The following is a 25167-nucleotide window of genomic DNA, read 5'->3' on the forward strand; positions in this document are numbered from 1 at the left end:
TCTTAAGACAAACCTGGGGTCTAAAACATGCTAAGCAAGCATTCTACCACTGAGCTACACATACCCTCAGCCCAGGACTGATATCGTTAACATATAAAAGGCTTACAAACTGATATGAACCATGCCAAAAACTTAATTCAACACTGGGCAAAATAAATAAAAGGATAACTTCAAGTAGAAGAGATATTAATGTTGAATAAACAACATTTGAAGTTCACTAATAAAGATATAAACATGCAATAAAATACATCCTTTTACATTATTGGACTCTTAGGTCCCTTGTTAGCCATTCTAAAAAACTCAGGAAGCAGGAGCTGGTAAAAGAAAAGTGATTTATTTAGTTTGGGCCAGAACTGGGGAAAGGAAAAAGTCCCAGCCTCTCTCTATCTGCACATATACAATTTACAGGAATGATGAAGCAAAAGCCAGGAATAGCACACAGATTTAGCTATGAATTAAGATATCCAAACTGTGAGATAAGTCTTTCCTAGGAGTCAGTTCTTCCTTTGGTACCAGGATGTGGTCTACCCTCACTGGCAGCATGGTATTTCCTGATAAAATTCTAATTTTTTAAATTATTTATTTATTTATTTAGAGACAAGGTCTCTCTATGTAGTCCTGGCTGTCCCAGAACTCACTCTGTAGATGAGGCTGGCCTTGAACTCACAGAGCTCTTCCTGCCTCTGCCTCCCAAGTGCTGGAATTAAAGATGTGTATCACCATACCTAGACAAAATTCTAATTAAAAAAATTATGTGTATGGGTATTTTGCCTGCATGTATGTATGTCTGTGTACCACATGCATGACTGGTACCCACTGAGGCCAACAGAGGGCACTGAATCCCTTGGGAACTGGAGTTACATAAGGTTGTGAGCAATCATTTAGGTGTTAGTAATTAAACCTGGGTCCTCTGCCAGAGAAGCCAGTGCTCTTATCCATTGAGTCACTGTTCCAGCCCTGAAATTCTGGTTCCTTTTTAGTTTCTTTGAATGTAGACTTTCAAATTAGAAAAGAAGGATCTTTCCTTTTCTCTTTTAGACAGTTCTAATGTCCCACCTTTCTAGGAAGCAATCTGGCATTAGCTATCAGGATTTTTTTAATTTGTCCTATTATACTTTCAAGAATAATTTGTCCCAGGGAGATAAGAAGAAGCCTTAATGAAAAAGAAAACTTAAAAAAAAATTATGTTACAGAAACACAAACAGAAGAGCTGGGGATATGACGCGGCAGTAAGATACCATGACCGATGTGAACCTAGGCTTCTTCCCCAGCATTGGAAAACACATAAGGGAAGGATGTGTAAAAACAGAGGTTGAGATCAGCATAATGCAATCATATCTCAAGGAACAGCAGCCTTTACCAGAAACTCAGAAGAGGCAAAAAATGATTCTTCCTTAACCACTAAAGAGAACTAACCCCAATTCCATGTTTCTAGCCTCTAGAACCCTGCGACAGTTTAAGTTCTGTTCTTTTAGACATCCAGTTCACAGTCACTCATCGAAGGCCCCGCTGTGCTTCTGCCAACACTTAGAATTGCTCATCAAGTTTTTTTTCCGTTTTTGAAGAATATTTATTTTTGTGGATATGGATGTTTTGTATGCATCGATGTCTGTGCAACACATGCATGCCTGGTGCTCTCAGAGGCTAGAGAAGGGAGTGAGGAGTTACAGATGGTGTGAGCCACTATGTGGGGGCTGGAAAGTGAACTCTAGGTCTCTGGCTGAACAACCAGTACTCTTATTACTGTGCCATCTCTCTTGCCCCTTGTTTATAACTTTAGCCTTTCTGATAAGCAGGTAATAGTATTTCAATGTGTTTTGTTTTCAGTTCAGATTTGAACATTTAAGCTTAAGTACCTTCTTGCTCAGCCTCTCAAGTGTTTAGATTCATTGTGGTTTTGAGTGTCTCTTATAACCAATAGAACAGCAAATTGTTTCATTTCATGTTAATTGGCTACCAGATACCATCTGTGTCAAGTATCTGAATTTCTGTCCATTTTCTAGGTTATATGCTCTTTTTTTTAGATTTACAGGGGGACTTCTTTATATATGCTGGATGCAAGTTCTTTATGAACAGAATTACTGCAAATACACACTGCTACCTTTGATATGCATTTTGATTCCCTAAATAGTCTTCCTTTGGGGAGAAGCTGTGCTAAGGATTGAACATAGTACCTGGTGCATGCTGGGCATACATGTTGAGCCACACACCATCTTGGTCTTTTTGGTTAACACTATTTCTTCATTTAAGATGATACAATGAGACTAAACAATTTGTTGTTTTGTTTCTCGAGACAGGTTTTCTCTGTGTAGTCCTGGCTGTCCTAAATCTCCATCTGTAGACCAGGCTGGCCTTGAACTCACAGAGATCCACCTGCCTCTGCCTCCAAAATGCTGGGATTAAAGGCGTGTGCCACCACTGTTCAGCCTAAACTGAACAATTTTTATGGCTAGAAATTTTTATGTTATGATTCTGCCTATCTCCAATGTCAAGAAAAATACATGTCTATTTTTTCTTAAGAAAGATTTGCTGAATCTACAATCTACCAGGCTTTTATTTTTAGGCAGAGTATGAACTTGCAGATGGGTTGTGTTCATTTTTCTATAGCTGCAAAAAAACTCACCACCACCACCACAACAACAATAAAACAAACAAACAAACAAAAACTTCAGACTTGGAGGAGTTTAAAACCACCCTTCATTAGGTTACCTGTGCAGGTCTTAGCTAAGCACATTGCTCAGGGTTTCACAGTGTTGACATAAAGGCATCAGCCAAGCTGCCTTTCATTCAACTCTAAGCCCATTCAGCTTGTTGGCAAAACTCAGTTCTTTGTGGGTACAGGACTGAAGTTCTTGTGTCCTTGCTGACTGTCTGTTGAGAACTCTCTGCCTCCTCCAGCCCACCTGTGTTCCTTCCTGGATGGTCCTCTCAGATTCAAATAACTACAGCACCAATTCATGATGGATTTTCATCTCTTTTATGGGCTGAGGTGATTAGATTAGACCCCTGTGGATAATGTCCCTGTCCCAAAATCAGCTGCATATAACATATACCATGACTGTAATTTAGCATGACCATGACATAAATACACTGTCATAGTCACAGGACTCTGAGAAGAGGGAGGGCATCTTTGAGAAGCAGAATTTAATAATTCTGTCTACTAAGAGTCAAACTTACATTTCCCCAGCTAGATTTTTTTTGTTAACACAGTGCACTTTCCATATCTTCGCACATCTATTTCTGGACACCTCCAGCCCATTGTTCTATTTGTCCTCTGTGCCAGTTTCATACCGACTTGACTTTCATAATTTCATAATTAGTCTTGATAGCTGGAAATATAAATCACCTCGATTCATTCAAGACTGTCTTGATTAGTCAGACCTATCCTTTTCTTTATTAAGAATCCACTTAATTGGACTAGAGAGAAGATATAGCAGCTAAGTGCACATACTGCACTCACAAAGGACACAGGCTCAGTTTCCAGCACCGACATGGCAGATCATAACCATCTATAATTCGAGTTCCAGGGCATCTGATTCCTTCTTCTGCCCTCCATGGGCACCAGACAGACATATATAATATACATACATGCAGATAAATACTCAGACACATAAACGTAAGGGGCAGCAGCAGTGAGAGGAGATGAGAGAGGGTAGCAAGGAGTGAGCACAATCAAATCCATTATAAATATGTACGAAAATGTCAGAATGAAACTCACCCTAACTCTTATAGCTGATACATGCTAATAGAAACTTGGAAAAAAAAGAAATTAAAATTCTAGACAAAATATATTAATTGTAGCTCACTCTGCCCTTATGGAAAGGAGGTCGTTCTAATCGAGAGCTTCATTAGTCTTATCTGTAAAATAACACCAATACTATTTCCTGCCGACTTGAAGGATCATATAAAAATTAAACATCTCTAAACTAGTAAAAGAATCTACTTTTTCTAATTTGCTTTCTATTACTATGATAGAGATCCATGACCAAAAGGAACATGGGGAGGAAAGAGTTTATCTGGGTCACATGGCCTGGGTCAGTCCATAGAGAGAAGCCAAGGCAGGAACTCAAGGCAAGAGTCTGGATGTAGGAACTGATGCAGCAGCCATATGGCTTGTTCAGCCTGCTTTTTATACACCTGGGACCACTTGCCCAGGGGTGGCACCACCTACAGTGTGCTGAGCCTTCACGCATCAGTCATTAATCAAGAAAATGCCAACCTAATGGAAGCATTTTTTTTAGTTGAGGTTCCCTCTTCCCATATGATTCTAGCTTGTGTCAAGCTGACCAAAATATATGTAGCACATTGCTTATCAAATGCCATCAGAAAAACTTAATTTAGGGCCATTGTACAAAAATATGACATCTCTACAAGAAGAAAATCTTTCAACCCACAAATACAGTACATCCTTCCATGAATTTAGGTATATTATCAACGGTCTCTCATGGATACTTTTTTTTTTTTTTTATGTAGAGCCCTTTCATGTTTAAATTATTGTTGTTATTTGTGTACATGTGTGTGCACTACAAATGAGAACATGGAGGTCAGAGGATAACTTTTGGGAGGCGGTTCACTCCTTCCACCATGCGCGCGTGTGTGTGTGTGTGTGTGTGTGTGTGTGTGTGTGTGTGTGTGTGTGTGTGTGTGTGTGTTGTGATGCTTGTGTGAGTGCTACAACGTGTGTGTGAGTGCAGACACACCCGTGGAAGTTAGAAGATAACTTTTGGAGTCAGTTCTCTCCTTCCATCCTTGTTTCCAGGGGTCCAACTCAGTTCATCAGGTGCTACAAGCCACAGGAATGAAGTAGGAATTCAGCTGTATATTATAAAGTTATACCTGGAAGAATTAAGAAATTCTTCCAGAGGAAAAGCCAAATCTCAAGGAGTATTTGGTGTTAGTTGGCTTTTACTATATCAGCTGTTTCCGGCTATGAATTCCATGTGTGCTCTCATAGCTTCCCCAAGAACTCCTAAGGTGTTTGGATACAGTCACATAGGCAAGGTTTCCTGCCTCCAGGCCTTCTGCTCTTCTTTTTAACATTAAAACCAGATATCTCCTTTAGCTAACATCCAAGGACAAAGCATTTCAGACCAACTGCTGGTCTCCTGAAGGCCAGGTGGGCATTAGGTACGTAGCTTTGCTTCTTGTGCAAATTAAGCTCAGACCCCACTTCCTCTCACAGTGCCAAGTGGCAGCCTCAAGCAACTTACTTAGAACAAAAGGGCTCTTTGCATACCTGGTGCAGTGAAGCTGTGGGGCAGGTTTCCTAGCTCCAAGCAGAGCTACCCTGCCCAACCAGAAAGCAGCAAGGCAGAGTTTGCAGATTGTAGGTGTATAGAGTCTGGTTGGGGGAAGAACGAGGAGGAACGAAGATGGAGGGGACCAAAGATGAAGATGAGGATGAGACATGAAGAACCTAGTTAGAGCTATGAGGGGCAGGAGGAGAAGGGACAGAGAGGAGCTAAGTACGAGGGCAGAGTTGAAGCTATGTAAATAGAATTTTGTCTCAGAAAAATAAAGTAAATGGACTGTAGAGCTCGGTGTATTTAGATTCATTCCCTCAGATTACCCTGTTGCTGAGTCTTCCCCAGGACTCTGAGAGAATTGTCTTCAGGGCAGGCCCCCGGGGGGAAATTTTGATAATCAGGCTTGTGTGGCAAGCACCTTTACCCATGAGCCACTGCCTGAGCTCCCATGTTACTTACTCTTCAGAGTTATTACTAGGCCACTGCCTGAGCTCCCATGTTACTCTTCAGAGTTATTACTAGGTATTTGAGAGTTACTGGCACTAGAGTAAGTAGCAACATATAACTTTTCATTTTCTTTCTTTCTTTCTTTCTTTTTTTTTTTTTTGCTTACAAACTGTATGGCCGTGGCAGGCTTCTTGCTAACTGTTCTTATAGCTTAAATTAATCCATTCCCATAAATCTATACCTTGCCACGTGGCTCGTGACTTGCCAGTGTCTTCACATGCTTCTTATCATGGTGGTGGTTGGCAGTGACTCCTTCCGCCTTCCTGTTCTTTCTTTTTTCCTCTCTGTTAGTCCCGCCTATACTTCCTGCCTAGCCACTGGCCAATCAGTGTTTTATTTATTGACCGATCAGAGCAACAGATTTGACATACAGACCATCCTACAGCACTTCCTCTATTTTTTTTTTTTCCAAAAAGGAAGGTTTTAACTTTTACACATCTCCAAAGCCAGCTTGGTATATTTGGGAATTTGGGCGTAGCTTCTCTTACTACTTCCTGCTTAACTTTTCATCTTCATTTGTTTGTTTCTGGTATACAGGGATGCTACTGATTTCTGGTTATTGATTTTTTAAAGACTTATTTACTTTGTGTATATAAATATTTGCAAGAGCAACAAGTGCTCTTAACTGCTAAGCCATCTTTCCAATGCCAGCAATTTATCCAAATTCACTTCTGGTGTGTGTGTGTGCATGTGTACATGTATGTGGGTGCATGTCAAGGTCAGAATTGACACTCGGTTGTCTTCCTCAATTGTTTTTCCTCCTTATTTTTCAAAAGACAGGGTCTCTCATTGAATACGAAGCTCACTGATGTCCTAGAATGATACCAACACACCCCAGGATCCTCCCATCTCTGCTTCCCCAGAGCTGGGATTACGGATGTTGGATGCTTCACCCCGTTTGTTTTGTTTTGTTGTGGATGCTGGAGATCCAAACTTGGGTGTTTATTCAGTTGTGTGGTTTTATTGTATATATAGTACTATACTGTACTATATTTATTGTATTTATAGTGTGGTAAGAACTATATCAACTGAACCATCTCCCTAACCAGACCCCAAATTCACCTATAAATTCTAATTATCTATAGATTCAGATATTTACATTACGATTCATAACAGTAGTAAAATTACAGTTAGGAAGTAGCAATGAAATAATTTTATGGTTGGGGTCACTACAACATGAGGAACTGTCGCAGGGTTAGGAAGGTTGAGAACCACTGTTCTAGAGGCTGGGAAGTCAGAGTGACTTCTGGTTGGCTTTGAGTCAAGGCTTTCTGCTGCTTCAACTCATGGCAGAAAGCCAAAGGGCAAATGGCCATGCACCAAAAAAATGAAATACAAGGTGCTGCCTTGACTTACAGAGACGATTTCCCATGTAGTAATGCATCCAATCTCAGCAGAATAGCATTAACCTCTCGAAGATTCGTTAACACCATTCCATTGGGAATGAGTTCTCAACAAGGGTTTGGGAGGTACAGACCCTATTAAAACCTAGTAGGTATGATGAAATACCATTCCACTATAATAAAAAAGTACTGACACCCAGGACAGTGCACATGGAACTTGGAATCATGCTCAATGTTGGTGCCATGATGGCATAAGCCTGTAATCCCAGCACTGGGAAGGCTAAGGCAGGAGGATCACAAGTTTACATAGTGTGAACTTTGGGGAGATGGAAAAGATCTAGAATTATGGAGTGGTCATGACAGTACAGTACTATAAATACAATAAAACCACTCAACTGTACACTTTCATATAGTGAATTTTATGTCAACTAGAACTTGGTAAACAGTAAAATATTTGCTAAGAATGTCTTTATCCTCTTCGAAAAAGAAGAAAAAAAAATTAAAACTACTCTGATACTCTGACTCTGAAAATGTGCTCTTTCAGAGTCCAGGGAACTTGGGGGTCGGGAAACCGACATGGCACTGAGGCTGGTCCTGACCCACAGTGGGTGGAACCACACATCCGCCTGCAGCCATATCCATGGTTACAGTCCACATCTAAAAAACTGCACTCTCTGTTTCAACTTCATTTGTGTTTTGTTTTTTTGTGGATGCTGGAGATCTAAACTCGGGCTTTTATTCTTGTGTGGTAAGAACTTTATCAACTGAACCATCTCCCTACCCAGACCCCAAATTCACCTATAAATTCTAATTAACTATAGATTCAAGTATTTACATTAAGATTCATTAACAGTAGTAAAATTACAGTTAGGAAGTAGCAATGAAATAATTTTATGGTTGGGGTCACCACAACATGAGGAACACAAGGTCTTTGGCAGGGTCATGAGGTGGAGACACGGCTCTGACCTCTCCATGTCCAGGACTACCTAGGAGTCTTGGCGATGCAGCACTGACAGTGACATTTAGGTAGCTAGAGGTCTGATTTGTCAATACTGAGGTGGGCCCTGGGTGGCCCTCTGGAGGGGAGAGCCCCACCCACACAGAACAGGCAGGGAGAATGAAAGATTATAAACTGCTTTGTTTTATTTGCTGCTTTTCAAGGCTTGGAGCCTGAGCAGCCGGTGGAAAATTCCATGCACCAGTGAAACAAAAGGGAGCCAGAAGGGAGGGCAGAGAGAGGGCATCAGTCTCCCGGTGCTCTTCTCCACATGTAGAAGTTTTTTCTTACTACGAGAGACCCAGATAAACCTCTCGGGGCTTACCTACAGTAGTATGTTGAGGACCAAGTGTTCATTTCACCATGAAGGAAGTAGAAGGGGAAGGAAGCTACTTTATTTCCTAAGTGGGCAGTGGCACGAAAAAAATAAATCAATGAAGCATAACACTGTTCAAGTGCTAACCTTTTAAGAGTTAGGAATACAAGTCAGTGCTGGGTTCAATCATTTAATTTGCAACAACAGCTAGAGTAGAATTTACTAAGACTATTTAAGGTAATTTATTTTTACTTTTTCACATTAGTTACTTTTCATGGCAAATTTTCCTTGTAGTCCCAGCACTTGGGCAGGAGAAATAGGAGAATTCTGAGTTCAAGAACTGGCTCAGCCATGCAGGGAGTTCTAGACCAGCTGGGGCTACAATGAGACACTATTTCAAAACAATAACAACAGAACTCACAGTTCCACAAATTGTCCTCTGACCTCCACACATGAGCTGTGGCATAAAAGTCTTAATAATAATAAATAAAAAATAGAAAACAACAGCCAAAACATAGATTTAAGGTCTTAATTCTAAGGAAAATACAGATGATACCAAGACAGGGCAGGAATGAAGGTGTTAAGAATGACAGATATTTGGAAGTTTCATTTGTCTCTCTAGCCTCACTAATTAACAGTTCTAGAGTAAGGCTGGTGTGCTGGCACACTCTTATAATCCCAGGATTTGAGAGGTGGAGGAGGGAGGATCAGGAATCATCTTCATAAGTTTGAAGCAAGCCTTTGCTGCAGGGTCTCATCTCAAAACACCAAAACCAAATAGCTGTGGTGGTGCATGCCTTCAATCCTAGCTCTCCTAAAGCAGAGGCAGGAAGAGCTCTGTGAGTTCAAGGCCAGCCTGATCTACATAGAATTCTAGGCTAGCCACAGTTACTTAATGAGATTCTGTCTTTTTTTTTTTTTAATGTATAGTGTTCTGCCCGCATGTATGCTTGCATGCCAGAAGAGGGCGCCAGATCTTATTACAGATGGTGGTGAGCCACCATGTGGTTGCTTGGAATTGAACTCAGAAACTTTGGAAGAGCAGCCAATGCTAACTGCTGAGCCATCTCTCCAGCCCCAAGATCTTGTCTTAAAACCCAAACAAAATGGTAAAACTCCAAATAGTTCTAGGGCAAATCTTAAAAACATTCAGTGCCACATGCATCCTTGGCACTGAGTGTTCCTGACCTTCTGATTCACTCTCAGCGATATCACTGCCCCTGGTGGCTAGGAAATCACAGCCTTGGGAGACTGACTGGCCCCAAGAGCAAACATGCTGTCAGACACTTGAAACCAGCTACCTGCTTTGAAGTAGCTGCCAGTTCAAGAACACATCCAAAATTCAAAAGAGGAGCTTGAGAAATGGCTCAGTAGTTAAGAGCACTCACTGTTGTTTCAGAGGATCATGAACATGGCAACTTACAACTGTCTATAACTTTTATCTCAGGGCACCCAACACCCTTTTCTGGCCTCTGTGGGTACCAGGCATGCACATGGTGCATAGACATGCACACAGGCAAAACACCCATACACATAAAAATAATTTTTTTAAAAAACTTAAAAGATTTCTAAACAAGATGTATGTCCTTCAACTTTTCTTTGTTTAAAATATTTCATGACACAATAACAAGTAACAACGACCAGGACAAAGTGGGGATGACAACACTGTGATACTTTAAAAAACTCAATTAGCCAGGCATGGTAATGCCAGCACTCGGGAGGCAGAGGCAGGTAGATCTATAAAAGGAGTTCCAGGACAGCCAGGGCGGTTATACAGAGAAACCCTGTCTAAAAGAAACAAAACAAAAAACCCAAACCTCAATCATATAGCTGACTTACCAATAATAGATTCTTATCAGCGCTGAAGGCCACAGGAGAAAAGAGGCGACGAATGCCAGGATTGGAATGGCCAGAGTTCCACCCGCAATCACAAACATGTTAACTACATCTAGATCCATCCTGCTCTTCAAGACTGGTAGACACCTGCAGAGGCTGAAAACAGAGAACAGTACTGAAAAAATCTCAGGGGAAATAAGAAAGACTCAGAAAGGAAAAGGATCCCAGAGGGATCAGAAGACATACGCCAGAAGAAAAAAAACGTAGCAACTAGATATGATGAGATAGACTTGGGAGGACCATGGGCCTCAAAAAGTGAAAATCAAAACTACAAGGTACATTGTCAGGATGACTGGGAAAAAATCTGAGTACCCAATGGGTATCAGACAGTAGTAGAGTGCACAGTGCTATCATCTTAGAACATCCAACAAAACTGTGGCTGTGGACAATGTAGGATATCATGCCTAGGAGAAGCTTGTTCAAGCTTTGAGGGGGGCATGTATAGACTGGTATCCATTATTCAGTTTTAAAAGTTTAGGAAAGAAAAAGTAATGTATGTGAAATGTTAATTATGATGTATTATTCCCTCAAGTTTTGTGTAGATTTACAACATTTTATTTCCATTGATTGGTTGAGACAGGTCTCACTGTGTAACCTAGGCTGGCTTGAAACTCACTACATAGCCCAGGTTGGCCTGGATCTCACAATCCTCCTGCCTCAGTTGCTTGAATGCTGAAATTACAGGCAAGCATCTTACAATAACCAAATGAGGGGCTGGAGAGATGGCTCAGTAGTTAAGAGCAGGACCTGGGTTGGGTTCTCAGTACCCAATCTAGAGGGTCTGATGCTCTCTGCTGCCTTCCTCAGGCACCAGGCATGGACTTGATACACATACATACATGCATGCAAAACACTCATACACATAAAATTAAAAAAAAATATATAACCAAACGAGAGAGGAATTGCATTCATTTCATAGATAAGGGCACTGAGGCAGAGAGAGCTTAAACCTGTTCTGTTCATCCAACTGTCCTCTCAACTGCTTAGTCACTCGAAGCAGTTGTCTCAGCATGCTTCAATCACTGGCCTGTCTCTCTTCCAGAAGAAGTACACTTTGTTCAGGGCAAGAATAGTCACTTATGCTTTTTCTTAGTGCCTAGAATAGTACGTGGCACACACAAAGTACAAACGGATCAAAGAAAAGCAAAGCTACAAGATGGGATTAATCCTGTGTAACATGTTTTAGGGAAGGAAAATCATCACCTATAATGCTAAGAGAGACTGACATTTCCCCCTGAAAGTTAAGAAATTAAGAACCTCCCTGGAGAAGTTGCCTATTAAATTTAAGGTATAAAGGCTGGGGAAAGATGTGTGACTCAGTGATAGAACATGTGCCTAACATGCACAGGGCCCTGGGTTCCAGTCCAACACTGGGGGTAAAAAAAAAAAGAATTGCTGGCACAATCTACAATGCACAAAGAATAGATATGTATAAATCTGCAGGCTAGGGCTGTGGGTATCACATGAGCTGATGGATGCAAGAATTCAGTTTCAAGACAGGCGGTGGTGGCTCACGCCTTTAATCCCAGCACTCGGGAGGCAGAGGCAGGTGGATCTCTGTGAGTTCAAGGCCAGCCTGGGCTACAGAGTGAGTTCCAGGAAAGGCGCAAAGCTACACAGAGAAACCCTGTCTCGAAAAAACCAAAAGTAACAAAAAAAAAAAAAAAAAAGAGAGAGAGAGAGAGAGAGAGAGAGAGAAAATTCAGTTTCAGATGACAGATGACTCTTCTTTACCTCAGGATGTCCTTAAGAAGTGCAGAGAGCCAGTGATTCAGACTCCGGAACTGGGAAGTTAATTACCCAATGTCCCATCAGTCTAGGACTTAGAACACTTTGTGCCCAAGGTCATGTACATCACGAGTTCCAGCACTGGAGACAGTAGGCAAACATAAGAGAAAAAAACCTTTATTCTGCCTGTGTCTGCTGGGTATATCACACTTTGGAGGAAAGTTCTACCAGAATCTGTCTTCTGAGCAGAAGAAACTCTTGTGCAGTAGGACTATTTAACAAGGCTCAGCCTTCCCAGAGAACTGAGAAAGCTATGCTTTCTGACTGTCACGTTTTAGGCCAGTGGTCCTCAACCTGTGGGTCATGACCCCTTTAGTGGTCAAACAACCCTTCCACTGGGGTCAGTTATCAGATATCCTGCATATCAGATATTTATATTACAATTCATAACAGCAGCAAAATTACAGATATGAAGTGGCAATGGAATAATTTCATGGTTGGGGGTCATCACAACATGAACTATATTAAAGGGCTGACACATTAGGAAGGTGAGAACCACTGATTTAGACAAAGAGAGGACAATTGTTTACATCTCTGCAATATCCTTAACTACAGAGGACTCGCCTCACTTTCCTCTGGAAGGTGGTTTCCCTACCCTGCTGATGCACATTTGTTGTGCCTGAGGGTAGGCTAGAGACAGAAAAAACAAAACTTTGAGAATAAGGAACTACTAATTACCAAAAATCAGAAAACCACATAAAGGTGTTGCCTGGAATTTCCCAGACTATGGACCCATACAAAGGATAGTGCTTGGTGGCTTAGGAATGGGAGAACATTAAGTCAGGCTTCAGGGGCACAGGGCTTTGGTTAATGCCAACACTTACTAAGAAACTTATCTCTGCCATTCAAGTCCTGTCAAGGCTAAAGAGCATCTCCGAGGAAAGCCTATCTGCTCCTAGGAACTCCTGGAAGTATTTAGCGAGTCAGTAACACTGTTCTCATCATTTATTCTAACAGGTTGTATGTGTAAGTGCATGTGAGCGTGTCATGAGGCAGGGATATGCCACAACATACATGTGGAGGTGGAGGTCATCAGGTGTGGCAGTAAGTACCTTTACCCAATGAACCATTCAATGATACTTTTAATTGTTCTAGGGATGTATCTTAATTTTAAGAATAAATTTAAGTAAAAAGATACTAATTTAAGGAAACACACTAGAGTCAGGGATGTAGCCCAGTGGCAGTGTGGTAGTCTATCATGCATTGAGTCCTGGGGCTTGATCTTGGTGCCACAGGAAAACAAAAGGAAATGCTAAGTGGGTGATGTGTGACTGAGAATGTGGCATGTGAGGTGCTGTGTGGAAGGGCATAGTCACAGATTAAGGGGCACTTGACTTAGGAACATTCCATCCACTGGCTCCTCTACACATTTTGCTGTGAGACCCTACTCTCCTCATCTCTTCTGCCTTTTCCTAATGTGGCGACTTAACATTTCTAAAATTATGACAGGCAATCAACGAAAAGGATCTAGTTAGCCCTTCCATAAATCTCATCTCCTATTACAGTTCCCCAGAAGCTAAAATGGCACCTTGAGAAGCTCTTGATACCAAGTAATGCTTATTGTTTGACTTACTCTTTTTACTGATCTATGGTATAAAGTAGAGGCCCCAGGAGCCCTGCAACATACGGTGAAGGAGGTAACATCAGGACAGGAGCTGGTTGTGGCTCTGCCTCAATATATGCCTTTTTGTTTTTGTTTGACATTCAATATAATCAGCTAATCAGGAATTTATTCTCTGTATAAAACAAACAAAAAAACAACAAAATAGAGGAAGAGGTGGCCATTCTGTCAGCAAGGAGAGTCACTCAGTGTCACACCCCTAAATAAGGCCCATTATTCAGCCTCCGCTGCTGCATTAACTATATAGCCACTGAAGCTATATCAGTCAGGGTCTTTATCATTATAAACAAGAATGGAGAGGATTTGGACAGAGATAGGTCAGTAGATCCAGATAAACCCTGCATGAGGGAAATCAAGTGTAGTCTGGTGTTAGAAATCAGGCATGACATTTCAGAACTCTTTAATGCCCCTGATTTTGAATGCTGAGGATCACGAGTGATGATATATTACTCCTCAGGGTACAAAGCAAAATATAAGAGCAAACAGGATATAGAAACACTCTGACTCCTGCCTTCTAGGCATTTCCAACCTGTCCAGTGAATCCCAGGATATTTACTGCTACAGTCCACATATTTGTAGTAACAGTATCATCACAACGTCAAAAGTCCATCAAATTTGACAAACTAAAGTTTTGGTATGTCCAAAACAATAATGCCTTTTACAACAAAAAACAGTAACTGTGGCCACCACCAGCACAGTCAGATGTAAAACAGTATTCATGCACCAGTAACTCCCCTGTGCCAGCCTTGTACAGTGATTAACACCCATCTTCCCATTTTTCTCTCTCATAACATGATGAGAAACATGCCTCCCATAGAAACTTAAGGAAGCCAATAAAAACACCTCCCAAGGTCACCTGGTTGGTAAGTAGCATGACCTGAACTCTAACTCAACCCTGTAGGTCTCCCTACTTCCTATCTCTGCCTCTCCCATGTAGTGCTTTCTACAGCATGCAAGCACTGGGCATCAATTATGATAAAACTCCCAGTTCAGTGATTCCATAGATAATCCACTATATTTCTATAGAACTGCATCAACACATGCTAATACATTAACAACTTTTACAAGTTGCCAGTCTTGTTCAATCCTTATTTCTACTGGTATGTTTTTAAAATTATTCAGTGTTGCTTATGTTTCTTTGGTTATACAACATAAAAATTCTCCCCATAAAGTTTACCACTAAAAAAAAACTGTTATTTTTTATTTTGTGTGTATGGGTATTTTGCCTGCATGTATACTTGTATACTACATGGATATAGTGTTCACTGGAACTTGAGCTATAGATGGTTTTGAGTTACCATGTGGGTGCTGGGAACTGAACCTGAGTCTTCTGCAAGAGCAATAAGTGCTCTTAAGTGCTGAGCCATCTCTCTAGGCCTGAAAAACATTGATTCTGTCTAGGCCTCATGATACAGGCCTGTAATCCCAGCTCCTTGGGAAGCAAGACAAGAGGATCATTAGGTGAAGCCTTCCTGTGCTAAGTAGCAAGTTCCAGGCCAGCCTGGGCAACTTAACAAGATCTTTTCTCAAAATAAATTTGGTGGGTTTTGTTTTGTTGGACATGGGGACATGGCTCAGTGATAGAGTAGGTTTAATTCCAAGGGCTGAGTGCTGGTGGTTAAAACACTATAAAAGAAAGAAATATAGAAAAAGAAAAATGCTATGTTCTTGAAATTTGAGTGCAGTGTTCCCACTGGTCAACAGTGCTGCATCCAACAGACTTTGGAACTAGTTCCCAAAAAGAAACTGATTCTTCAAAACTATCAATGAAGATCAACAGCTAAAACAGCTGGTTGCACTCCTCTCCTCCTCAACTCTAGTTGAGCTCTGTAACTTGAGGCTCCAACAGCCTTGCTGTTGAAGTGAGCTACGGCTGAGCATGCCTGGCTGGGGTATCCCAGTGCTCTCTTCATTTTCTCCCTGGATAATCACAGAGGCTTTTTACCACCCCCACCCCCCATAACTCTTATAATGACTCTTCCTTCACCTCCATTCTTGGCCATTCTCTTCTACAGGGAATTATAAATATCAATGTACTTGACAGGATTTCCTTCTAGATTTTTCTAATGCCTGTTTGACCACCCATGACACTAAGGTTCTACAATGCCTCAGACATATTTCTTCCTGTTTCTTCTGAGTCACTGATTTTTGCTGACAGTTCCCCATCCATGTAGCCTCCTCAGTGCCAGTGTACCTTCCACTCTTCTCACTTGTTAATACACCAGGTATATAATGGATAGTATAAGATATGAGCACTCAGGTCAACTGTCTAAGTCTATGAAAACTGCTGTTTAAGTTTAAATAACTTCTGGAGATACATTTCCATGACAGAGTGTTTGCCTGGTCTGTATGAATTTCTAAGTTCAATGTTCAGTACCATAAATTTAAATAAGTTACTAATTTAGTAAAATTCAAAGTTCACTTCTTAATTACAACAGCTGCCTTTCAAGCACTCAATAGTCACACGTAGATAGGAGTACTGATACAGGACCATAGAGCATTGGGAGTCACACCCAGCAAGACCACACAGCACTGGGAATCACACCCATACAGGACCACACAGCATTGGGAGTCACACCCATACAGGACCACACAGCATTGGGAGTTATGTTGGAACGGCCCCTTGCAAGCAATCAATTAGGTCAGTTTGGTTCAGTATTTAGTGGGAATACTGAGTAGGAGGAGCAATCCATATCAGATATAGAACTGTCAATCAGTCAGACTCGCTCCCTTGGCTGTACACTGGAACCAGGCCCTTGTTTCTCCTGTTCACTTTCTGTAAATGCTATTCCAACACATCAACCATCCTTCTAACACCAGCTCCTGGAGGACTCATCTCAGTTCAAGGCAAGGATTGGGTTGAGCTGGTCAAACACCCACCAGACGAAATCAGAGCCACCCCACATGGTCCCAACTCTACTTCTCAGTGCTGACTCACCCTATGTCTTCTTACACCCCAACAAGCAAGCTTCCTGCCCCACCTGCCTACAATGCCTCCTGCTCTGTCCCCTTCTGGTCCTGCTATCCTATAACTAGCTGATAAATTCACTCATCCCTGCCTCTAATGGCTAGTTCCAGTGACATATTCCCCAGCAGAACACTGTCATTCCTCTGTGGCCTTGCCTTCTAGACACCCTTTATACGACAGCCCTGCTCCTAGATGGTCTTTGGAAAGGCTTTTAGACTGTATACTGGAGTTTTGAAGACCCTTGCCCCAAGTACCAATCCTTTCCCACCACACACAGTGACCTAGAGACTCACTCAGCATGGGTGGCCTGGGACAGGAACTCAGAATGGCCCAGTCTCAGGAAAGCCTGCTCCTGTTTTAGATAATCTAATATATTAAAAACTCACACTTACTCTTCAAGGAGCAGACTCTTTCCCAAAGTTACTGGCTTTGGCAGGAGCTGAAAATGAGATTCTGTAATCACAAGAAATAAAATGACAAAGCATTAAATCATATAAGGAATGTGTTGGCAGCCAACCAGATCTGGTTGTGGTGGAGCAGAGGATTCTCTCAGCACACGGAAAATGCGCATTTCCTGCGGATTTATAGTCCACCTCTAGCTCAGGCCACTTCCCCAACTAGGCTAAAGTGCACAGAGGGCAGGGCATCTAGATAATTAGTCAGGCCCTGGGAAGGCTAAAAGGTCTAAGGTGAACTGACTGCCATCAGTAGGAGAGGTCAAACAGAAGGAAGCAGACATGCTTGGGGCACAAAGCTGAACAGAGAACTTCAAATAAAGATCTAGATTCTTCTTCTTTATCTCTACTAGGGCTTACTTAAATGCTACATTTGGGAAGAAATAAAAAAAAGAAAAATAATTAATGGGTAAAGGCGGGCAATCCTGCTGCAGGAGTGGTCAGTGAACAGGGGCTAAATGTTCAAGAACAGGGCTAGAAGAACAGAAGGGGCTGGCAAAAACCCCATAGCAAAGTGTGAGGCGACCAGAGGGGAAAGTTAGGCTACTAGACCCAGAGGTATTCCAGGCAAGTTAGCGTTAAACATGAAAAAGAATCAGGAAAGGGCTAGAAGAAATCAAAACTCTGAAAATGTCTCCATGGGGAATGCCATTCTAAGGCACATAAACTACAGAGGCCATAACAAAACACTATGCTAGAGAAACCCTGTCTCGAAAAACCAAAAAAAAAAAAAAAACACTATGCTAAAAAACAATTTTATATCAGTATTACAAGAGTAATAAGTTGACTGCATAAAACTGCTTTTGAAGTCCACTTGGAAAGAGATCTCATAAACAAAATCAAAATTTGCCAACAGATACCACACAACAGACAGCTTCCTAATGAAAGACCCTAGGCCTTCAGGCTTACACCCCCAAGCCTCAGGAAAAGAGAAACTTCAAGCACCAGGAAATGAGAAACTAAAAATCTAGTTCCAAGGGCAACCTGACTTAGCCATTGTTCAATCTGCCCTGCAACCATATAACAACGTAAAAAGATTTCTGTTAAGAGATGTGCTCCACTGGGATAGTTGCGGGTGTTCCAGGAAGGACCACTGTGACCTTTGTGTAAACTCCACTCCTGCCCTGATACCCCCCTTGAGGTTTCAGGAAAAATGTACCTGTTGACGTAACTGTACCCCCTGTGATCACTCTGTACCCAGACCATGATCTTGTGAAACGAAATTGTATGGGAATTGTAATCTCATGGCTTTTGTGGGTTTTTCCTTTAAAAACCCCCATGTGGCTGCAGTAAGATGCGACTCTTGCTCTTAGGAGCAGAGTTTGCCCTTCTATATAGAAGCTTAAATAAAAAACTCTTGCTATTGCATCAACTGGACTGGAGTCTGGGTTCTTGGGGCGCCCACTTGAGACCCTAAACTTTGGGGTCCAACACTTAGAGCATTAAAAAGCCCCCACAGACCAAGAACAACAACTAGAAAAGTGAGTAAATTACCTGGATAACTTCCCAGGAAGAAAACAGAAACAGCCCTTAAACCCATGAAAAGATGCTCAATCTCATTTACAATAAGACACAGGTAAACTAAATCCATGAGTTGAGGCTCTCACTCATCATCAGCAAAAACAGTAAAAACCCAAGGATCCATAGACTATGTGATGAGGATGTGCTTTCACATCCTGGACCAGTTTACACACCCATCAACAAACTTCATGGACTTGTCAAAACCTGTGGCAATGTAAGCTGTGCCTTCCCTTGACATAATAATGTGCTTTCTCTTTTAGGAGTTCATCCTTGTTTTCTTTTCTTTTGTTGTTTTTTTCTTTTGTTTTGTTTTGTTTTGTTTTTCGAGACAGGGTTTCTCTGTGGTGTTTTGGTGCCTGTCCTGGATCTTGCTTTGTTGACCAGGCTGGCCTTGAACTCATAAGAGATCCCCTGGCTCTGCCTCTTGAGTGCTGGGATTAAAGGCGTGTGCCACTATCACCCGGCTCATCCTTATTTTCTATCAAATAATATATAAAATCTTGATACTAGGTTACTTATTACAACATACTATAATGAAAGACTGGAAGCAAATAATATGCCCACTTTCATGGGCTCTGGTGAATAAATGGCATAGCTTTTAAAAAGATTATAGCTGGGCGGTGGTGGTGCATGAATTTAATCTCAGCACTTGGGAGGTAGAGGCAGGTGGATCTCCAAGTTCAAGGCCAGCCTGGTCTACAGATGGAGTTTCAGGACAGCCAGGCCTACACAGAGAAACTCTGTCTTGAAGAACAAAACAAAACAACAACAAAAAAGGATTATATAAAGCCATTAAAATTAAAATAATAGGACATATAACCAAGCAAGATGGTGCATGCCTTTAATTCCAGCATTTGGGAAACAGAGGTAGGTGGATCTCTGTTAGTCAGAAGCCACCCTGATCTACACAGTGATTTCCAAACCAGCAGTGGTACTTAGATCTTATCTTTAAAAAATTACATTTATTTGGGACTGGAGAGATAGTTTGGTACTTAAGAGCACTTGCTGCTTTGCAGAGGACCAGGGTTCAGTTCCCAGAACCCACATGGGGGCTCACAACTGTAGCTCAAGTTCCACCAGATCAGATACCCTCTGCTGTCCTCCATGGGTACCATGCACACACATTGTTCATACACATACATGCAAGCAAAAGTCTCAAACACATAAAAATAAATACATTTTAAAATAATGAGGTAGTCCCATTTGTCCCAGTGGGTAATGAATAATAAGGTATATTGTTAATTTCTAAAAAAAAAAAGGAAATAGACAGTAGAGCAGCCAGGCATGGTATTACACATTTATAATTCCATCACTCCAAAGGCTGAAACAGATCCTGGCCATAGGATGACAAACGCCTTTAATCCCAGCACTCAGGAGGCAGAGGCTGGTAGACCTCTGAGTTCAAGGCCAACCTTGAACAAGGCTGCAAGTTCCAGGACAGTCAGGGCTACACAGAGAAACCCTATCTTGAAAAAAATAAAACTGAATTAAACTGAAAAAAGAAAGGAAGGAAGGAAGGAAGGAAGCTGAAGTGGAAGGGTTGGGAGTTCAAGGGTAGGATGAGCTATACAGCAACTCAGTCTGGGAAAAAAAAAAAAGTAAACAAGCAAAACCAAAACAGATGGCAGATAAAATAGACTTCTGAATTGAAAAGAGAATGGGAGAGAAAACATATATGATATGCTTGCATGTGTATAAAATGGCTCTGGAAATAAGGGTTGGCTCTGGGAAGGGAAACTGGGGGTTGGAAGCAGAGAAGAGAGTGAAAGAAAGCTTTCTTTCTTTCTTTCTTTCTTTCCTTCCTCCCTCCCTCCCTCCCTCCCTCCCTCCCTCCCTCCCTCCCTCCCTTCCTTCCTTCCTTCTTTCTTTCGTATATTTTTACTTCATGTGTATTGGTGTTTTGCCTGCAAGTAGTATGTAAGGGTGTCTGAATCCCTGTAGTTACAAACAGTTATGAGCTGCCATGTATGTGCTGGGAATTGAACCCGGGTCCTATGGAAGAGCAGTCAGTATTCATAACTGCTGAGCCATCTCTCCAGCCCCTAAAAGGAAGATTTCTAATGGATACTCTCTTGTGCCGTTTGAACTGCTACCATGTACCTGAATGAAGTCTTTCTCTCCGTTTCAGTACAAATACAATATAAACTCCTCAAATGAAAGGAGCTACCCTGTACTGCCTGCTCCCTAGCTACTAGTTATGTGTGGCTCTTTAAACAAGGAGCTATCCTGTACCACCGGTTCAATAGCTACTAGTTAGTTATGTGTAGCTCCTTAAACACAAATATGAACACCTGAATTTAGATCTCTAGCCCCTATGTGGAAAGCCAGGAGTAGGAGCAAACTCTTGCAAGCCTAGTGCTAGGTAGGCAGGTAGAAAGGATAGAGAAAGACGCCTGACATTGATCTACACACACACACACACACACACACACACACACACACACACACACATACACACACGGGGGTGGGGGGGTTGGGGGGAGTATTAAAATTTGGTTCCTTGATTGCACTAGCCATATACAATGGCCACATGCACATGTAGCTTGTGGCTACCATACTGACTGGATGGTGAAATACAGACTATTTACATTATCATTAAAAGTTCTATTGGCTTAATGACCAATGAGAGAGAGCAATCAAACCTTATGAGTGAAGAAATATAAATTTAATTCTATCTCCATATATTAGGCACATAAGCTGAATGCCTACATTAAGATAATATTCAGAGCGCGGGGGGGGGGGGGGGGGGGGGGGGCACACCTCCTGACCTATGTGACAGTACAGAGGTTAGGTACACACCAGCAAGAACTTCAGTCTTTAAGGTTCAAGATCCAGTACTCTAAGATAGACACTGATAAGGACTTTCCACCCTGAAACAATATATCCATGGTTAAGCTATGACTTCCTGTCTCCTTTATGGTTCAGAAGAAGCTGATGAGAAAGTTCATAAAGCACCACTGACTGATTTCCCTGGGGGTTCTTGTTCAAGAACCAGTCAAGACACAGCTGCTCCCCAATTCTGCCACTCTAGTGACACTGTGCACAAGGCAGCTCAGCCTGCTGGGCTGTGCCCATGAACAGAGGATCAGAGAGAAACAGAAAGTCTTGCCACCCAGCCCTGGAGATTCAACCAGCAGAGGCAGGAGCAATTAGACAGATCAACCAGGAACTTAGCTAAAAGAAGAGGGCTTGTGTATCTGTGGCAAAACTTTCAAAACTCTTACTAAGAAACAAGGCCACAAGACACACAGCTCATGTCCTGGCAAAGGCAAGCATGTGAAAAATATCTGACTCTTGAGCCAAATATGAGCTGTGATAGTCTAAGATAACCACCTTCTGGAAATCATGTTTGAAATAAGACAACACCACTGAAATCCAAACCAGTCTCTCCATCTGTTTAAAACAGAAACCCAAAGCCACTTGACCAGCTCCTCATGTGGTCCCTTAGCTCCAGGGTCTGGGGATCACACTATAAGCTTTCATCTTCCCTCAAGGTAAAATGCCAGAGAAAGCATCATATTGGCAAGTATTTTCCACTGGACTAAAAGGAAATCAAAATACCCCCATGTGTGCTATGGTAGAGGCCTAGAATGGAAACTGGGCACCCCAAAACATTCTCCAGTTGCCCAAACTTGCTCTCAAGGAGCTAGGAGTTTAAAGAGGTTTGTCTTCAGCAAAGGAGATACGGCTAGTCAAAAGTCTTTCTGATTATAGGAAGAAAGCCAGCTTCACACAGAAAAAGAGCCCTGTCAAAATAAACAGTGGTAAGGTTTGGAGGGCACAAAGTCTACCTGGACCTCGGTGAGCTGGTCCCTTCCCTCTTTCTAGGCAAAAGCTCCTCTCCAGAAGTCCCAGTAACCTAAAAACTATGAACACAAGAAAAGGGACATGAAAGCTAGACCTAGTGGTGCTTGCCTGGAACCCCACAGCATTCAAGAGGCTGAGGCAGGAGGATCATGTTTAAGGACAGTCTGAGCTACAAAAAGAGATCCTTGTCAGAGAGAGAGAGAGAAAGGAGAGAAAAATGGAGAGAGGAGAGAGAGAGGAGAGGAGAAAGAAAGGAGAGAAAAAGGGAGAGAGGAGAGAGGAGATACAGAGGAGAGAGAGAGGGGAGAGGAGAAAGAAAGGAGAGAAGAGGAGAGGAGAGAAAAGAGGGTAGGGGAGGTGGAGGGGAGAGATAGAACCACACTTAAAATTTCATAGTTGATAGATAGCACTGGAAAACACTACATTAAGAACTAGGTTCAGAAAGACAGATATCAAAGACCATAGTCTTCCTCATATGCAGATCCCAGTTTCTAGTTCTTACATATGTGTGTCTATTAGGGAATGAGTGTGGGGACAGGTTATGAAACTACAAAGGTGACCATGAGGGAGGAAAAAGAGGTATGAAGGAAAGGCATTAGGCAGAGTAACAGGACACATACAATACTGGAGGCAAAGAGTACAAGCCAGGAGGGAGAGAGGTGAGAGAGAAAGGGGAATCAACCAAAACAAAGGATGCTTGAAAATGCCAAAGAACCCTGTTACTTTGTATGCTAATTAAAAAAATTAAGATGCCATGAACAGGAGTTTGCCACTGGGAACCCATACACTCTTTCACTGTAAACTTAAATTTTTTGTATAAGTAAGGGGCGAGGTTGTAGCTCAGCATGCACAAAGCTCTGGGTTCCATCCCCAGCACTATATAAAGTGGGTAACATAGTAGCCACCTGTAATCACAGCCTGGAGGGTAGGAAAGGCAAGGTCATCTTCAGCTCCATTAGTGAGTTTGAGGCCAGCCTGGGATACCTGAGACCCTGTTTCAAACAAACAAACAAATGGAATAACAAACACTAAACAAAATTTGTGTTTTAATTACAACCCTGTGCTAATTCTTAGAACAAAGAATAAAGCATCATAGACTGTTAGTACCATGAAGAGTCCACCCAGTTAACTTCTGGTTACCATGGTGCTAATCAAGAGGCTATTTTTTTGCAAAGTATCTCAGTTTCATTTCTCAAGGGTCCCTCAAGCCTCTAATTTTCTAGTCTCTGTCCCCTGAAGGGGTGCTTATCCCCTGTCTTTAACTGTTGAAAAATCTAAAAATATCAGGTCCTATCAGTGCCTCAACATATCAGCCAGGAGTCTCTCAAACATCATTTGCTTTGATTTATGAATTCTTGCCTGTCCATTAAGAGTGGTGACTGTCCAACACTTACAAAAATCTGTGGCAAGGAAGACACAGAACAAACTATGGGTGCTCCTGGAGCTTGCCTGTCTACCAGAGTGGGAAACAGCAGAAGCTATGATAAAATGGGACATAGTATTACATGTCCATGAATCCATTAATGAGGATTTTCTCCCAGCTCCAAGCTGGATCCTTTGGCTGATTGAGATATGAGATCAATTAATGGCCTGGCCCTCTAGAGACTGCACAGCAGTGGCTTTCTCTTCTTCGCCACTGGTCCCTCTCTCCTATAGGACAGCTGTTACACATCTCATCTTCTTTGTGGTTCTTTCTGGTAGAACATGGAAGTTAGATCGATCCTCAGCTAGGGTTTCCTCTGCACCCTCAGTTCATCTCACTCATTCTTCCTCCCCCAAGACTTTTGAATGAACTAGATCATGACTTTGACTTGTCATAAACTCTTAAGATCCCTTGGTGGACACTTGGTGAATTCCAAACAGTATACCAGAAAGTCAAAATACAAGCAACTCTCTGAACGAGAAGAAAGAAGCCCCTGCAGCCACCATACCATCTCTCGTGGAGGAGTCATGAATCCATAGGGTCGCCTAGCCAGTATCAACACAGGCGATATTCTCACTCCATTCCTGTGACTACCAACACAATGAACATTCCTGTCAGAATAGTCTGCTAGAGGCTGCAGGTCACACTGCTTTATTTTCCTCTGCTCCTTGGTTCACAAGGGCCTTCAGCATCAGGTGCAAGGCTAACTAGGAGCTTGTGCCTGCCCAGCTCTCAGGAGTCATTTTCTTCTGTTACTCACCACCTGTTCAGGAACACTTTCACAGACTACTCCACAAGCCTTGAACACATCAGATCCTTTCACGCCTCCAGGACTTTGGCACACACGGTCCTTTTAAGCCCTGTACTCCCTGTCTGCATGTGCCCCGCCCCCCAGGGTTCCAGTTTACACTTCAGTAACGTGGGTTCAGATCTCTGCTCTGCTCCTGACCAGCCACTGAGCTTTGAACTTAACCTCTCAGAACCTTAGTGTGGGGATGACATGATGCAAGAGAAGGTTCACAGGAGTGACTGGCAGATACTGGAAGACCCAGCAAGGAAGACTAGCCTGCTGGCCCAGCAGTCAGGCAGTTCCCTACACACCACAACTTTACTCTACCATCCCCTACCCTGCTCAGGGACTATCCAACTGCTTAAGCTATATGAAGAGGGTCTGTGCTGCTGTCCTCATACTCAGGGTTAACTTACTGTTCAGTCCTCAAGTGTATAGCTCTTGACTGCTAAACTGTGTACATGACAAAGCAAACCTCTTTGGCCAACA

General features: G+C 42.2%; 1 protein-coding gene across 4 annotated transcripts in view; it reads right to left on the minus strand.

Moving 5' to 3' along the window:
- Abhd6 (abhydrolase domain containing 6, acylglycerol lipase) overlaps positions 1 to 25167 on the minus strand; it is a 44779-nt gene that overhangs the window by 13639 nt on the left and 5973 nt on the right. For 2 of the 4 annotated variants that reach the window (XM_006994749.4, XM_076544567.1), the window contains exons 2-3: positions 17075 to 17135; positions 10249 to 10401 (exon numbers count right to left, since the gene is read on the minus strand). In XM_006994749.4, the coding sequence (XP_006994811.1) occupies positions 10249 to 10367 (119 nt within the window). In that variant the 5' untranslated portion in view covers positions 10368 to 10401; positions 17075 to 17135. Of the gene's footprint in view, positions 1 to 10248; positions 10402 to 12039; positions 12175 to 17074; positions 17136 to 25167 lie in introns of all 4 variants that reach the window. The other 2 variants (XM_042284413.2, XM_006994750.4) reach the window with 2 other exon arrangements.

The sequence above is a fragment of the Peromyscus maniculatus genome, chromosome 9, assembly GCF_049852395.1.
Source record: "Peromyscus maniculatus bairdii isolate BWxNUB_F1_BW_parent chromosome 9, HU_Pman_BW_mat_3.1, whole genome shotgun sequence".
Classification (NCBI taxonomy): domain Eukaryota; kingdom Metazoa; phylum Chordata; class Mammalia; order Rodentia; family Cricetidae; genus Peromyscus; species Peromyscus maniculatus.